This window comes from Vulpes vulpes, chromosome 12, assembly GCF_048418805.1.
Source record: "Vulpes vulpes isolate BD-2025 chromosome 12, VulVul3, whole genome shotgun sequence".
Lineage (NCBI taxonomy): Eukaryota > Metazoa > Chordata > Mammalia > Carnivora > Canidae > Vulpes > Vulpes vulpes.
The window spans coordinates 73,088,041-73,105,269 of NC_132791.1; the positions used below are offsets into that span (position 1 = coordinate 73,088,041).

The window sequence follows — 17,229 nt, forward strand, 5'->3', positions numbered from 1 at the left end:
AGACATGGAGGAATCTGAAATGCATATTACCAAGTGAGAGAAACCAATCTGGATGGAAAGGCTAAATACTGCACGAGTCCAAATGCCTAACATTCAGAAAAAGGCAAAACTGTAGAGATGAGAAAAAGATCAGTGGGATCCCAAGGGTTCAGGGGAGGGAGGGATAAATTGGTGGAGCACAGAGGCTATTTAGAGCCATGAAATCACACTGTGTGATATGATACTGGTGGATCAATGGTGGATAAACTATACTTTTGTCAAAACCCATAGAATACACAACACCAGGAGTGAATCCATTGTAAACTGCCCATGTGGAGGGAGAAAGATGGATCAATCTGGGTTCATGAATTGTATGCTGTGTGAGTTGTTGACAGTGGGGAAGCTGTACTTGTCTGAGGGCAAGGAATACATGGGAACCCTCTATACTTTCTGCTTAATTTTGCTGTGATACTGAAACTTCTCTAAAAAATAGTTCATCGAAAAAGAAAATGTCTGCTGACATCATTCCTTGGCTTTGGCAATTGTCCCTTGTTATACTTTCTTAGTGTAATAATGTTCACAGCTAGCTACAATAGGATACGTATGATATTACACACACACATACACACAGAATAAAGCAAGATGTTAATATAGATACCTGTGAACTCAACTCCCAGATTAGGAACTGGAATGTTACTTATATCACTGGATATTCCCACAAGCTTCACCCCATATCCTGTCTCTACATCTCTTCTCAGATGTACATACAGATCCTTTGAATTTTGTGTTTAAAGTTTTTGTTTTGCTTTCTTTAGTTATTGTCATAGGTGTGTGTTTCCTCAGACATTATATCATTGAGTTTTGCTTCCTTGGGTGCTTTAGAAAAATGATACGATTTTCTGTCCCATCTTCTGTTAGCTGCTTTACATTTACAATCATATCTATCACGTGTGTTTTCCATTTTGCAAAGATAGCATATACAATCTATCTATTCCCTGCCAATGGAATTTGGGATTGGGGTTCTTCACAGTTGTTTCTTTCTCTTCAACACAGTTCTGCTAAAAACATCTTACACGTGTTTCTGGTACACCTGTGTAGAACCTTCTCTAGAAGTGTGTGGAATTTCTGGGTGATAGCATATGGATTCTTACACATTGCATGAAAGAAAGACAAGGCACTGCTTACCAAACAGCCTGGAATCTCTCATCATTCAGACATTTTCTGTATTTCTATTACTTCTCAATTGGTCAGTTGAGAAGGATCTGCCTACCCTTATATCTCAAATGTAGAGTCCACTTGTGACTTGGTGCCTGTGACCACCCATTTCTCTCTGGAGGAGGCTACATGGTATCAGATCACATCTGCATCTGTAGCAGCTTCCTGAGTCATGTCCTTTAAGCTCTGGAGGAGCTGCTGGCTATTCTTCTGGGTCTTCCTCTGAACAGACTTTGCCACAGGTGCTGGGATTGTCTGACACACCCACACGGTTCTCTAGTCCAGCTCTAACATCGCACAAGGAGTACTGCTACAAAATATAATATTTTAGACATAGGTTTCACGCTGAACTAAATAAACTAAATAAAGTCTAACCCACAAGTTTGTGTTTTTGGGCCCTAGCCCCCATTACAATTGTATTTATAGGACATTCTTGAAGGGGATAATGAACATTAGCTGAGGTCAGAGACACATACACAGAGAAAGTCCATATGAGGACACAGCAGAAGGTGGCCATCTCTGCAAGCCAAGGAAAGAGGCTTCAGGAGAAGCAAAACCTACTGGCGCCTTGATTTAAGACTTCCAGCCTCCAGAAGAGTGAGAAAATAAGTTTCTGTTGTTTAAGCCCCCCAGGCCATGGTATTTTGCTATAGCAGCCCTAGAAAACAAACCTCTTGAAAGTAGGAGCAGTTTCCTGGATACAGACTGATTCTCAGTAGGTTTTCCTTTTTTTTTTTTTTTTAAGATTTTTTAAATTTTATATATTCATGATAGACATGATTTATATATTCATGATAGACAAAGAGAGAGAGGGAGAGAGAGAGAGAGAGACAGAGACACAGGCATTGGGAGAAGCAGGCTCCATGCCAGGATCCCAAGAGAGAAGAGAGAGAGAGAGAGAGGCAGAGACACAGGCATTGGGAGAAGCAGGCTCCATGCCAGGATCCCGATGCCGGACTCGATTCTGGGACTCCAGGACCACGCCCTGGCCCAAAGGCAGGTGCTAAAGCGCTGAGCCACCCAGGGATCCCCTATTCTCAGTAGGTTTTTATTCCAATTCAGTACCTCAGCTTCTCTCCGTTTGATTGGCAGTGTTTTTTTTTTTAAGATTTTCTTTCTTTCTTCTTTCTTTTCTTTTCTTTTCTTTTCTTTCTTTCTTTCTTTCTTTCTTTCTTTCTTTTTCTTTCTTTCTTTCTTTCTTTCTTTCTTTCTTTCTTTCTTTCTTTCTATTTATGAGAGACACACACTAACACACAGGGAGAGGCAGAGACACAGGCAGAGGGAGAAGCAGGCCCCCCACAAGGCAATGGACGTGGGACTCGATCCCGGATCTCCAGGATCACGCCCTGGGATGAAGGTGGTGCTAAACCGCTGAGCCACCCGGGCTGCCCCTGATTGGCAGTGTTTGAGGAGGACTCCAAAGAGCCAGACCCCCATTCACTGAATTGTCAGTTTCATTCAGTTTCATTGTCATTGAAACTTTGAAAATTCTCCTTTTCTTCCTGCCAGCACCATGGCCCGTCCTGGGGAGCTGCTACCTGGATGCATGGGCCCAAGAGGCTCCTGGCCGGCCTCCACCCAATCTCCCACAGAGGCTCTACCATCATCCCTTCATCATCACCACACAACACTGGTTGGAGTCCAGTGTGTGACAGAGCCAGAGTGGCCCACTGAGACCCTCAGTGTGCTCTGAGTCCTGAGGCCCAAGGCTGGGTTCATGTCCCAGGCCTTCCCCTGGGAGCACAGCCAGGGCAGGAGAGCAGCAGGGCAGCAGGACTGCAGGCCTTGAAGGGCAGCAGGGCATCAGGCCTCGCAGGGCAGGAGGGCTGCAGGCTTCGCAGGGCAGGAGGGCAGCAGGGCAGCAGGACTGCAGGCCTCGCAGGGCAGCAGGGCAGCAGGGCAGCAGGCCTCGCAGGGCTGCAGGCTTCCCAGGGCAGTAGGGCAACAGGCCTCCCAGGGCTGCAGGGCTGGCAGGGCAGGAGGGCAGGCCCTCGGGGAAGCAGGCCACCCGCCCCCTCAGCCTTGGGAGGCTCCTGAGCTCGCCCCGCAGGGCTTCCCCAGGGAAGGGCTGGCCACGCACACCCTAGGGGCTGAGTGCCCCGGGCCCACGCCGCGCCCCTCCCCCTCGCCTGGGGCCTCCATGCTGGTGCCTCTGCAGCAGGAAGGTGGGCCCCCCCCCTTCCGCCCTCTCCCCACTGCTGGGCGGGGCTGCACGGGACCGCGTGGGCGGCTTTGTGATGCGTTAGCACGTGGGTGCACCGCTCAGAGGCTCCCTGTGTGCTTGACCTGGAGAGGAGTCAGACGCCTTGGAGACCCTCTCCAAGGTCTTACGCTCCCACCCCCGACCCTGCGCACAGCTAGCCCTACATGGGCCATTTATTTTCTAAGTTCCTTCGCCCTCCCCGCCGCCGGCCCCTGCCCCGCCCTCGCCCGCTGGTCACTCCTGCCTGTGACACCGCCCATCCGGGCCGCCACCACCCTGCCGCCCCTGCACCTGCCCCCTGCTCTGAGCGCAGGGCATCCCAGCGGATCGCAGGCCTGTACCAGCTCGCTGCCACGCGGAGCCCAGGAGGCGGTACCCGCTCCCCCAGGCCGGTGCCCCCTCTGGGCCTCCTCCCCGCGGTGAGCTGGGGGAACCCCCCCGGGTGGACGTGTGCTGTCTGCGCGCAGTTCCCTGATGTTCCGGCCCTCGGGGACTGTGAGGATCCCTCCTCCGTGCGCAGGTTCGCTCTCCTGCCTTCACTACCTGCACAGGTAGCCAGGGCTGCGAGTCAGGTACCATCCCCTCCCCTCCCCCTTTCGAGCCCACAGGGCACGGAGGAGGAGGTCCCAGAGCACCCCGGAGGAGAGACGGAGGCTCCTGTAGAGACCAAAGGGCCGGATGGTGGGAGTGGCCGCCCCCAGAGCCGAGGGGATACACAGTTGTCATCGGAGCCCCCGGAGACCAGTGGCATTCTCAGCCCCCACCAGCCAGCCCTGCAACTCTGCACCACGTCCTGTCCCCTCAGGAGAGCGCCCGTGGGACAGCACCCAGATGTCTCTGATGTCCTCCTCTGAAGGCCGCGTGGCCACCTCTTCATGCGGTCCCCTGGGAGATGTCCTCGGGAAGCCCGACAGGGACGCGGCGGTGCTCTCGGCCCCAACCCCACGCTGCCCCTTGCCGCAGGACACATCCGCGGAGGAGGCGGAGACTGAAAAGCATCAGCCCGTCCAGAGCGTGCGGGACGCCTGGAGGAAGGACGTATAGGCTGGGGAGCCCTCAGGCGTCTCATCCCGGGGCCGGCTCCCAGCAGCATCTGCCAGCAGCGGGCACCGCCAGAGGAAACTAGGCATGGCCCTAGCCTGCCGCTGCCGCCGCCGCTACCACTGCTGTGGGGTCGCGGGGACTTGCCCCCACCCCCTAAGCTTCCTTGCGTTGCCACCGACAAGGACCTGGGCCCCTTGCAGAACACCGAGTGTCCGGGGGACGACACCTGGAAGGACAGAGCACAGACCCTGGCCGACCGCGGGCCGCTCAGCCTGCCCCTTCCTCCCCACTGGCCTCGGGGACGCAGGCTCTCCGCCTCCGGCCGCTCACGCTTCCCACGTCCGGGTGCCTCCCACCGACGGGGCTGACCCTCCTGCCAGGCCCGGATCCTATCTGTGCCTCCGTGTTCCCCAACACAGCGTGGTGGTCGGGAACCAGGACGTGTCCTTCCTCAATCTCCTCCTCTTGCTGTTCCTGCTGATTCTCTTCCTCCCCTTAGTTCCAGAGCCATCGGGGAAACTCCGCTTCAGGGAGCTCCTCTTCCACCAGGCCGCCCAGGACAGCTCCCTCTGGCCGCCCCACACCTCCTACCACCTCGGCCTCCTTACACCCGCCTCCTGCACAAAAGCATCCCCAAGCCCTGTGTGTGTAGACTCTGCCCCGCTCTTCCTGACAACCCCTCTTCCAGGCCACTCCACAGAGGGCTCCGTCGTCGGAGTCCAGCCTGGCCCCTCTAAGCCGACTTCTACCATGGCAGCAAAGTCATCTACTCTGACCCCCAAGCCGATTTCACATCCTGCTGTCGTGGACGTGGACACTGCGCCTCCTTCCCGGGCTGTCCTCAGCGCGCCCCCACACCGCAGGATGAGCTGTCCTCCCTGTTCCCGGGGCCGCGGCAGTGTGACGCAGAGGTGCCCTGCGAAAGTCGCAGCATGCACCAGTGCACCGACATCGGTGGCCCCGGCCCCACCCCACGTCATCAAGTCTTCGGCCTCCACATCACCCCTCAGCCCACACAGGGGACTCTTGCTGGGAGGCAGCAAACAGCTTTTCTTCCCGGTGCTCCTATTGCCACTGGCTTGCCCAACCTCAGTTCTGGAGCCACCACCACCCCAGCAGGCAGCACCTGTGCAAACCCCAACGCTCACTGGGACCCCGATGCCGTGGATACCACATCTCCCTCCTGGGCTGTCATCTTCCAGACCCCCCCAGGTCCCGGAAGAACCATTTGTCATTTTACAAGGCACTTCCAGGTTCTGGCAACGCACCACCCAGTAGCAGCACTGCCTTGGCCCACGGCTCTACCAGTTTACCTCAAAAGTCAGCCAGCATCCAGGCCCCCGGTTCTAAGCACCCTAACGCAGGAATCGCCTCTCAGCCCACAATTGGACGTCACAGTGGGCAACAGCCTAACAATTCCTACGTGTTGGGAACAACAGTAGCCCCAACACAGGCTGTCGGCCTGGCCACTCCATTAACTCACCCCCCCGGAGGCAGCACAATGCAGGCAGCTTTCCCGGGCTCTGCTTTTGGCACCACTGGCAACAAGCAGACGGCCTTGGGTAGCCACCAGGTATTCTCCACACTCCTCATTCTACCACGAGTGGCTTTGGAGGTCTGACTGGGAACACCAGCTCATCACTCACAGCTGCTACTACGGGCCCACAGGCCTTGGTGGGGCTCACAGTCCCCAGTGACCCACCCCTCATGGCTACCACTACAGGCCCACAGACCTTTGTGGGGCCTGCGGTCCCCAGTGACCCACCCCTCATGGCTAACACTACAGGCCCACAGGCCTTTGTGGGGCCTTCGGTCCCCAGTGGCCCACCCTTCATGGCTAACACAACAGGCCCACAGGCCTTTGTGGGGCCTTCAGTCCCCAGTGGCCCACCCCTCACGGCTAACACTGCAGGCCCACAGACCGTTTTGGGGCCTCGGTCCCCCGTGGTCCACCACTCTCGTCTACCACTACATGCCACAGACCATTGTGAAACCTGCGGTTCCCAGTGGCCCACCCATCATGGCTAACACTACAGGCCTACGGGTCTTTGTGGGGCCTTCAGTCCACAGTGGCACACCACTCACGGCTAACACTGGAGGCCCACAGACCTTTGTAGGGTCTGCAGTCCCCAGTTTCCCACCACTCATGGCTAACACTACATGCCCACAGGCCTTTGTGGGGTCAGCGGTCCCCAGTGGCCCACCCTTCATGGCTAACACTACAGACCCACAGGCCTTTGTGTGGTATGCAGTACCCAGCGGCCCACCACTCATGGCTAACACTGGAGGCCCACAGACCTTTGTCGGTCCTGGGGTCCCCATTGGCCCACCACTCATGGATACCACTAAAGGCCCACAGACCTTTGTGGGGCCTGCAGTCCCTGCTACCACTACAACCCCACAGACCTTTGTGGGGTCTGCAGTCCCTGCTACCACTGCAGGTCCACAGACGTCTGTGGGGCCTGCTGTCCCCAGTGGCCCACCACTCCTGGCTACCGCTACAGGCCCACAAGCCTTTGTGGGGTCTGCCGTCCTTGCTACCACTACAGGCCCACAGACGGTTTGGGGGCCTGCAGTCCCCAGTTACCCACCACTCACGGCTAACACTCCTGGCCCACAGACCTTTGTCGGGCCTGGAGTCCCCAGTGGCCCACCCCTCATGGATACCACTACAGGCCCACAGACCTTTGTGGGGCCTGCAGTCCCTGCTACCACTATAGGCCCACAGACCTTTGTGGGGCCTGCAGTGCCTGCTACCACTTACAGTCCCACAGACTTTGTGGGGTCTGCAGTCCCTGCTACCACTACAGGCCCTCAGACGTCTATGGGGCCTGCAGTCCCCAGTGGCTCACCACTGACGGCTACCACTACATGCCCACAGATCTTTGTGGGGCCTGCAATCCCCATGGATAGGGTTAATGCATCCATACCAGGTTGCATTTGCTAACAGGCATCTGGAGCAGTCAACCCTGGGGCAGGACGGAAGGGGACATCCAGCACCAATTCTGCTCTTCCTCTTGGTCAAATAGCCTCTAATCCATCTCATGGCAGCAGGGCAGGAGGGCTGCAGGCCTCGCAGGGCAGCAGGGCTGAGGCCTCACAAGACACAGGGCAACAGGGCTGCAAGCCTCGCAGGGCACTAGGACACCAGGCGTTTCAGTACAGCAAGGCTGCAGGCCTCACAGGGCAGCCGGGCATCAGGCGTCTCAGGTCAGTCGGGGAGCAAGCCTTGTAGGGCAGCAGGACAGCAGGCCTCTCAGGGCAGCAAGGCTGCAGGCCTCGCAGGGCAGCAGGGCAACAGGGCCACAAGCCTTGCAGGACAGCAGGCAGCAGGCCTCACATGGCAGCAGGGCTGCAGGCCTCACAGGGTAGCAGGGCAGCAGGCGTCTCAGGGCAGCAGGCCTGCAAGCATCACATGGCAGCCCGGTAACAGGGCTGCAGGCCTTGTAGGACAACCAGGCAGAGTCTTCACATGGCAGCAGTGCTACAGGCATCGCAGGGAAGCAGGGCCGGAGGCGTCTCAGGTCAGCCAGGAAGCAGGCCTTGCAGGGCAGCACGGCAGCAGGGCTGCAGACGTCTCAGGGCAGCAGTGTAGCAGGCCTCACATGCCAGCAGGGCAGGAGGGCTGCAGGCCTCGCAGGGCATCAGGGCAGAGGCCTCACATAAAAGCAAGAGGCCTCACATAAAAACAAGGCAGCAGGCCTCACATGGTAGCAGGGCAGCATGGCTAAGGGCTCGCAGAGCTGCAGGGTATCATCGTCTCAGGGCAGCAAGGCTGCAGGCCTTGCAGGGCAGCAGGGCAGCAGGCCTCTCCGGGCAACAGGGCTGCAGGGCTTGTAGGACAGCCAAGCAGAGGCCTCACACGGCAGCAGTGCTGTAGCCATTGCAGGGCAGCAGGGCAGGAGGCATCTCAGGTTAATAATGCAGCAGGCCTTGCAAGGCACAGGGTTGCAGGCCTTGCATGGCAGCATGGCAGAGGCCTCACATGGCATCAGGTCAGCAGGTCTCTCAGGGCAGCAGGGCTGCAGGCTTTGTAGGATAGCAGTCCAGAGGCCTCACAGGGCAGCAGGGCAACATGGCTACAGGCTTCGCAGGGCTGTAGGGCTGCAGGTTTATCAGGTAAGGGGCTGCATGCCTCGCAGGGTAGTAGGACAGCAGGATCACATGGCAGCACGCAGAACGGCTACAAGCCTCGCAGGGCAGCAGGGCAGAGGCCCCATATGGCAGCAGGGCAGCAGGTCTCTCAGGGCAGCATGGCAACAGGCCTCACAGGGCAGCAGGGCAGCAGGCAAATCAGGTCAGCCACGTAGCAGGCCTTGCAGGGCAGCAGGGCAGCAGGCTTCGCAGGGCAGCAGGCTTGGAGGCTTTGCAGAGCAGTAGGCCAGCAGGCCTCCCAGGCCTGCAGGGTTAGCAGGGCAGCAGGTGCAGCTGGCGTCTCAGGTCAGCGGGGCTTCAGGCCTCGCAGGGCAACAGCGCAGCAGGGCTGAGGCCTAGCAGGGCAGCAAGGCATCAGGCTTCTCAGGTCAGCAGAGACTCCAGGCCTCGCAGGGCAGTAAAAACAAAAATTAGATACTATTTTACATGTACCACATTGGTAAAAGTTAGGTCAAACTATACACATGATTATAAGGATACGGGTTTAAAAAAAAAACGAATCTTCATGATCTAAAATGTCTTCTGCAACCATGCTGAAGAACAATTAGTCAACATATTATAAATTAAATAAGCATATAAGCCATGATCCTATAATCTCATTCTTTAAGGGGACCATTGCAAGACTGATACTTATACCATTATTTATACTAGCAGGGAGCTGTCATTTTCGTTTAGTTTCCACTTCAGAGGAATGGGGAAGCAAAGCGTGGTAGGAACATAGGACAGAATTCATTGCCAGGGATAGAAGTCAAGCCGCTTCCAATACACGCCTACAGAGCAGAGCACCAGGAAGGGACTGGCAATCAGAGATTAAAACAAAACAAAACAAAACAATCAATGAAATAACCACAAATATTTCCTTGACCAGACTAGTGACTAAGGAGATTCATGAAATTAAGAGTGAATACATTTAGGAAGAAAAAAAAAAAAGAAAGAAAGAATTCCACCCAAAAGTAAAATGGCTCAGATTATGTCCAGATCTAAGGAAGAATTGTTCTAAACATCCTTTACTTTGTTAATTCCCTATGTCTGCTACAGTAAAGTAGAAGAAATTAGTGGCTTAAAATCAAAATTTATTATCTCACATGCAGTTTCAGAGGCCAGAAGACTGATATGGTTCCATCGCACATCGCTATTCTATTTTTTTCTTAACTCCCCTCTGCTAAGGATTCTTTTTATTATATCAGCCCCACACAGGCAATCCAGAATAATATTTCTCTCTCAAAATCCTTAACTTACTCCCTTCTGTGAAGGCTCTTTTGACACTTAAAGTAACATATTCAGAGGCTCTAGGGATTGGGGGAGTGGACATCTTCTTCCAGAGGCAGGGAGAGTGAATATTTCACCTACCACAGCAAGACAAAAGCAAAGCATGTCAGAGTAAATTCACACCCAGAATGAAATATGGTGAGGTAAGAATACAAATTCCAAATTGAATAAGAGTAATGGGGCGGGGGAGGGGAGGGGTGAGGCCCATTAACTATATTAACACACGGAGTAAAACAAAACAGGACAGAATAAAGGAAAAACCCCCAGTTTGAAATTAAACGTAACCCAAGGAACAGAAGAACAATGGCATGAGAGTTCTTCATGCCATAGGTTTTAAGCAACTATATTCCCCAAAACAAGAGCTTGAGGACACGATGACAAGTCAATGCAAAGTTACGAAAATGGATAACTGAGAGCGGAGGGAAAAACAAAGACTCTAAATAAGGTCAAAATGGGACAAATATACAAGTTAGAACCCGAAAGGAGAAAGATTTCAAAGTGAAAAACTGGCATATTGATTTGAGGTAAATGTAAAGGGAAGAGATATATAATTAATTAGGAGACAATGAGTAAAAAAAGAAAAGCTACATGCTGATACATAACAAAGAGGTTAACAAATAAATCAATTATTCGAGATATAATATCCATAGAATACAGGAAGAACTGAAACCACAAAGAAAAGGGTACATATTTTTTCAGGAAACAAATGAGATTACAACTTACAGAAATTTATAAATCCCAGTTTTATATATTTCCGAAGAGAAACAAAATTCTTCAGGTACCCTAGGAGAAGGAGCAGGTCCCTTGTAAGGGCTTAACATTACGCTGGCCTCACCAATCCATAAAGCAAAATCTATTGCTTGAAATTAGTATAGTAGTATCTGCAGGTATTGAAAGAAAGAAGGTGTGAACCTGAGATATTCTTTGTAGCCAAGTTGTTTTCAAGTTCAAAAGCACCTGGCAGACATTGTCAAATGTGTGTCAAATGTTTTTTCAGGGAACACGTGTGTTCTAAAAGAGCCATTGCTGAGAAAGTCAACTTTGTGATAAAGCCAACTCAAAAATGCTATGAAGAAAAGACAAGTGTGATACTCCATGCCAAAAGACAGTGGGATTTCTTTTTTTAAGATTTATTCATTTATTCATGAGAGAGAGGGGGGGGGCAGAGACATAGGCAGGGGGAGACGCCCTGAGCCAAAGGGAGACACTAAACCGCCCAGCCACCCAGGCATCCCAAGACAGTGAGATTTTGAACCACACAGCAGAGTGTGATGGTAGGAGTGGAGTAGGAATTGACTGACATAGTTTTATTATAGTGTTCCCACAAGCAAAGTTTGGGTTTCAGGGCCTTCAAGGGCCAGGCCATGTCTCTTTCTCTGACTTTCTGTGATCCTGTTTTATCTTACCACGTGCTCCCACAATGTCAAAACTCTGATAGTACCTCTGCATGATTGTTTCCCATCTCTGTACTTTTGCCCAAACTCTTCCTCTTCTGAGAACTCATACAAAATCTGGGGCTTAACTGTCATTGTACGATAGATGGTTGGCTGGTCAACTTTCAAGTTTTCCAGGGCAGGAATTTCAGTATGTACATCTCTGTCTTACAGGGTAGTGAGTGCTCCGGGTATCCTCTCAGAAATAAAAAACAAGACAAAAAACAAACAAACAAACAAACAAACATAGGTAATTAGAAAATTTTAAAAGCAAACAGAATTCTCAGAAATACATCATCCATGAGCCTTAATTGAGAAGGCATACAAAAGGGGTACCTGGGTGGCTCAGTTGGTTAAGTCTGCCTTTGGCTCAGGTCATGATTCTCACTCATCCTGGCTTGGGTCCTGGAGTTGAACCACCCACCTGTACCTTGGCTCTCTGCTCAGCGGGGAGTCTGCTTCTTCCTCTTCCTCTGCCCATCCTCCCCACTTATATTCTCTACTCTCTCAAATAGACAAATAAAATCTTGAAAAGAAAATAAAAGGCATACAAAAAAAAAAAACCCAACAATATGACGATGAAATCCAGCCAACTCAGAGATGACTTTTTAAAAACTCCTTAAATACTATGAATATTGTAAAATGAATGGGGAAGAGCAGTGAATCCATCTAAATACAAAAAAAAATAAAATAAAATAGATTATGATTACAGAAGAGAATGCATGTTTACAAAATAGAAAAAGGTACAAAATCTGAAAGAGAAGAGGTGAGTACAAATGCTTTACTTTCATCTTAAATGGCAGGATTCAATTGATACTATCTAAGAATGAAATTTAAAATTTTAGCTATCTCAATATGTTTTAACCTTTATTCTTAATCACAGGAGTATTTTAAGTATTAGTAAATGTGTATTGATGAAACATTGAAAGTCCAACACTGTCAGCTTAATTCCTATTTCATTTTTTGATGAGTTCAGGTATAGTTACATTTAATATTTACTTAATTGTAGCGTAATTCAATTTGTTCCTCTTTCCATCCACCATTTATTTATGTATCTATCCATCCATTTATCCATCCAGGTGTATACAGGCATAAATGAAGGTATTCTACTAGCTTGACATTCACAGTTGTTGAAAATGATTACACTTCAGTAATTTGGAGTAATTTTTAAGAACTTTTGAATTCCCATTTTAACATGCAGTACTCATGCAAAAACACTGAATTCATCCTAAAAGTTAAAATAATGTAAATCTGGGGGAAATGGTTTGCAAACTTGGGAAAGTTAGTTTAAGATTCCTTTCTCTGAGTACTTCCTCTTTTTAAAGTACTTTTGCTTAGTAATATGTAGTCGCATTCTTCAAAGTTTCCAAGTTTTAAAGGAGTGTAACAGCCTTGATAAACCTTTTTCTGTGACTGTCCTCTTATAAACAAACATGGAATTTATGTGATAATGGATTAAATTGATATCTCACATATATCATCTAAAAATAATCAATGAAAGCAGAGCAACATCTTCAATAACATTACTAATCTAATTAATCTGGTACATGATCCAATGACAGTGAAATGCATATGAATATAATTATGTAACTAACTGCCTCATGGGGCACTCTGTCCCGAGGACGTTCTCACAGGTCAACACTACTTATTTACTTATTAATTTTTACGTAGGCCCTCTAACATTTAATAGTAATTTGCAAATCCGTCTAAATGGACAGCTACAGTTATACATAGAACTAGGTGAGTCGATAATAAATTGCCTCATACTGACTGTTTAAAAGGAAAAAAAATCCTCAAGAAATAAACGTCCATCAAAATGTAAACCCTAGAAGAAAGAGGTGGATCTATGAGCTACCTTGTTAAGTGCTGTAACTCTATTATCAGTGATAGTAGTAGACATTTGAACAAAAATATATCTAAATCAGGGATGCCTGGGTGGTTCAGCAGTTGAGCGTCTGCCTTCAGCTGAGGGCACGATCCCGGGATCCAGGATCGAGTCCCACATCGGGCTCCTTGCGGGGAGCCTGCTTCTCCCTCTGCCTATGTCTCAGCCTCTCTCTGGGCCTCTCATTAATAAGCAAATAAAATCATACACACACACACACACACACACACACACACACACAAGTTTGTTTCTAGTGACGTCTTTCTTAAAATTTTAAAGAAATTTTTAAAATTTTTTTTAGTTTAAATTCAATTAGCCAACATATAATAATACATCATTAGTTTCAGATATAGTGTTCAATAATTTACCAGTTGCATATAACAGTGCTCATCACATCATATGTCTTTATTAGTTTTAATTTCTTTAACTGATTAGGCTAGATAGGTTAAAATGGCTAAGAGCAAAATCTCAGGTCAATGGAATTTCCTGGAATCTGTCTTAATTTACAATTGAATGAGAGTGTAGGTATTTGGCAGGTGGCCCATTAATGTTAAAAGGCTCAACTGAAGTAGATAGTGTTATATTTTCTTCTCTTGGTTCCTCTTTTTGGTGTCACCTCGAATGGACAAGCATTTATCTCCACACCTCTTTCACGGCCAGAACTAGTATGAGGCACCTCAGACACACAAGTCAAGGAGAATTGGACTTGCCAAGATTCCCAAATGAAGCAGCTCTTTGGATTTTGTGGCCTGGGAGTCTCTTTCTCTCACCATCTTCTCGGCCCTCTCATTTCCTGCTGATCTCTTCTCTGACAGTGTATGGAGAGAAGGACTGGCAGTTTCTCTCTACAAGGCAGTTTTACTTCAGAGAAGAAACGTGACAGTGGTACCGTAGAGTATTAATAATACTTTAGTCGGGATATTTTGCAATTAAAACATTCAGATTGTGAGAATTAAGCAGATATAGATATAATGTATAGTTCAGATAATATTCCCCTGGCTATGTGACATAGGTTAGCAAACAATCAATGGTTTCCTCAGAAAGATCTCACCATAGGCGGAATCTCCTCATCTTACACATGTAATCACAGAGCTCTAGCCAGGCTTTCTATGATGCTCTCTATTCCCTGTTTTTATTCAAATGCCTCTTCAATTTCATATTCTTATTTCCTTCTCTTAACTTTTATTCTTCTTCCTATTTAATATACTGTATACACTGAAGAGAAAGGGCAGAAGGGAAAAAACATTTAGTGAACTTTCTGCTGGGTGAGCCCCGGGTTAGATATTGTCCATCTGATAATCTCATATATTTACTTATTATATTTATAAGATGTCATAATTTATTTTTTTCTATGAAAAGAATTCGTAAGAAGGTCCTAGAGTTCATGGCTCACAAAAAAAAAGGCTTAATTTCTCCCTCTTGCACAGATTTCAATAACAAAGGCTTTTTTAAAAATAGTTATATACGTATAGGTATAAAACCTACACGTCCCTGAGCAAATCTGGCGTTGATTTCATCTAGCTTTAGCTCAAGAATAATAAGACTCTCTCTTTTTGTCCTTAGGACATAAACACAGGTTTCTTACTGAAGTCAAAGATATAGGCATCTCTATAGATAGAAATAGGTAAATAGTCCATCGCTAGGGTAAATAAGGTGCAAACCACTTAAGTACAGCATCTATGTTACAGCCACAATTATTCATTTTGGCTGAAAATGATTGATCTGAGATGAACCAAAGCAAGAACAGACTGCATCATCGCTGAGTAGGTCACATGACAGTCAGTTTACTTTGTACACATTTACCCTGCAAGAGAAATCATTGAATGTTTTCTCATGTGTATGTCAGGATAACCCAGTAGTGAATGAATGAATGAATGAATGAATGAATGAATGAATGAATTCCCTTCCCATTGTAGGCCAGAGAGGCCAAGGGCATAGCAAGTAGTAAAACAGCTTTAAACTCAACCCTATTTGACTCCAAAGATCATTCTTAACTCCAGCTATACCATTCAGGAGGTTCACTACATGTGTTTATTTTCAGGGCTCCTCAACTGAAAAAAAAGTTCAATAAAATACATATCATATAAAATTTCCCATCTTAGGGGGCAGGGCAAGCTAGCCCAATGTACCTAGATAACTTTCAAATCGTCCTGAAAACCTGAGATTTAAAGAGAGAAGAGCTGGAACGCTGCAGAGAGAAGAGTTTGGGCTTCTAACAAGGTAGGAAGGTGGAAAAAATAAAAGAACAAAGAATCGAGTGGGGGAGGGGCCCCGCGCAGAGCTGGGCTAAGCGGGCAGCGAAAGCCTCCGGGACAGGGGAGCCCAGCCCCGGAGAAGCAGGAACTTGGACAATGTGCATCGGAGTGTTCTCCGAGGGAAAGGACCTCGGCAAGAAACTTGGGCAGAGCCGCAGGTGGGGCAGTGGAGCCCCCAGGTCCCCGGGTCACTGACAGAGGAGGGGGCCCTGGGGAGAGCACCCGCACACTGTGGGCCGGTCTTGGTGAAGGGCCGGGGCGCGTGCCCGGCGGGGCCTCGGGAGCAGCTCAGGTGGTGGCTCCAGGTGGAGGGGCTGCGCCCTGCTGCCTTCCGGAGCCACGGCCCTGGGGTGCGGTTCCAGTGGCGCAGGCCCCAGATCCCAGGGCTCTGAACAGACACAGCCCAGGATCCGCGCTCCCCCCGGGACAGGCGGAGGCGGAGAGGGCACAGGACAGCGAGGACGCTCCTGTCACCCGGCGCCCCCGAGCTGGGCAGGTCCGCGCCCCCCACCCCTGGAGCATCCAGGCCGGTGCGGACTGGGAGCCTGCGGTAGTTCCCGGGGGAGCTGACTCCAGAGCAGGACAGCTGGCAGTGGCCAGTGTTGTTGTCCCTCCTGGCGTTACCCTATGCCTGGGACAGGGCAGGGCCGCCAGGGAACAAAGGCCTCACAGGATAAATAGCTCCCACTGAGCCCCGCACCTGGCAGGAGGCGGAGTGTCTCCAGCAGGTGCACACACCTGACAATCAGCACAGTAGGCTCCTCCCCCAGAAGACCAGCTGGAAGGACAGAGGAAGAGTAAGTTCTTGGCCAAGCAGCTCTGGAAAGCTTCATGGGGAGTTGAGGGATTTGCAGTATATAGAACCAGAAGATACCCCTGCTTGTATTTTGTTTTGTTTTTTCTTCCTTTTTCCAGTACAACTCGTTTTTCGCCACTCTGCACTGAGCAAAAGGACTAGAAAGAAGAACTCACCACAAACGAAAGAATCAGAAACAGTACTCTCTGCCACAGAGTTACAGAATAAGGATTACAATTCTATGTCAGAAAACCAAATTTGAAGTTAGAAAAATATAAATTCAACCTGTAAAAAGAAAAAAATGCTAAAAGAACGAACAGAGTCTCTAACAATTGTGGCATAATATCAATAGCTCTAACATTCATGCCAATGACATCCCAGAAGGAGAGAAGAGGTTAGTGCAATATATATATATCTTAAGAAATAATGCCCAAAGATTTTTCAAATTTTGTGAAAGACAATTTTACAGATTCAAGAAGTTTGTGCATCCTATAAAACACGCATAGGATCTGTCTAATGAAAAGTACAAGTACTGATAGAAAGTAAGACCTAAACGCGATAAGCGTAAATGGAGAAACATACATAGTATTCATGGTCTGGAATGCCCAGCGTGTTAAAGATGTCAGTTCCTTGATCTACAGATTCAATGTAAGCCCGATTAAAATCCCAAGAAGATTTTGATGTACATGTTTACAAGTTTATGTTAAAATGTATGTGGAAACACAAAGGACTTAAAATGGTTAAAAAAAATGAGAAAAGATACATCGAATTGGATGAAAGATACTATCCATTTTTAAGGCTTATCGATACCTACAGCAATCAATACAATAGCAAGTCAATATCCAGACACACAGACCAATGGAACTTGAAATAGGGAACCTGGAAATAGACCCATACAAATGTGATTAGCTGATTTTGATCAAAGTTACAAAAGCAATTCAGTGGAAGAATAGCCCTTAAAAAAAAAAAAAAGATTTTGAGAGTGAGCATGCCTG

At 49.0% G+C, this 17,229-nt stretch overlaps 1 protein-coding gene across 1 annotated transcript; it reads left to right on the forward strand.

The window, feature by feature from the left end:
• Positions 1–2,703: 2,703 nt before the first annotated feature.
• On the forward strand, positions 2,704–9,182 carry LOC140594602 (uncharacterized). The gene is made up of 2 exons (XM_072728846.1): positions 2,704–7,116; positions 7,800–9,182. Exon 1 carries the CDS (start codon positions 4,526–4,528, stop codon positions 5,717–5,719), a length of 1,194 nt encoding a protein of 397 aa, XP_072584947.1. The 5' UTR covers positions 2,704–4,525; the 3' UTR covers positions 5,720–7,116; positions 7,800–9,182.
• Positions 9,183–17,229: the final 8,047 nt, after the last annotated feature.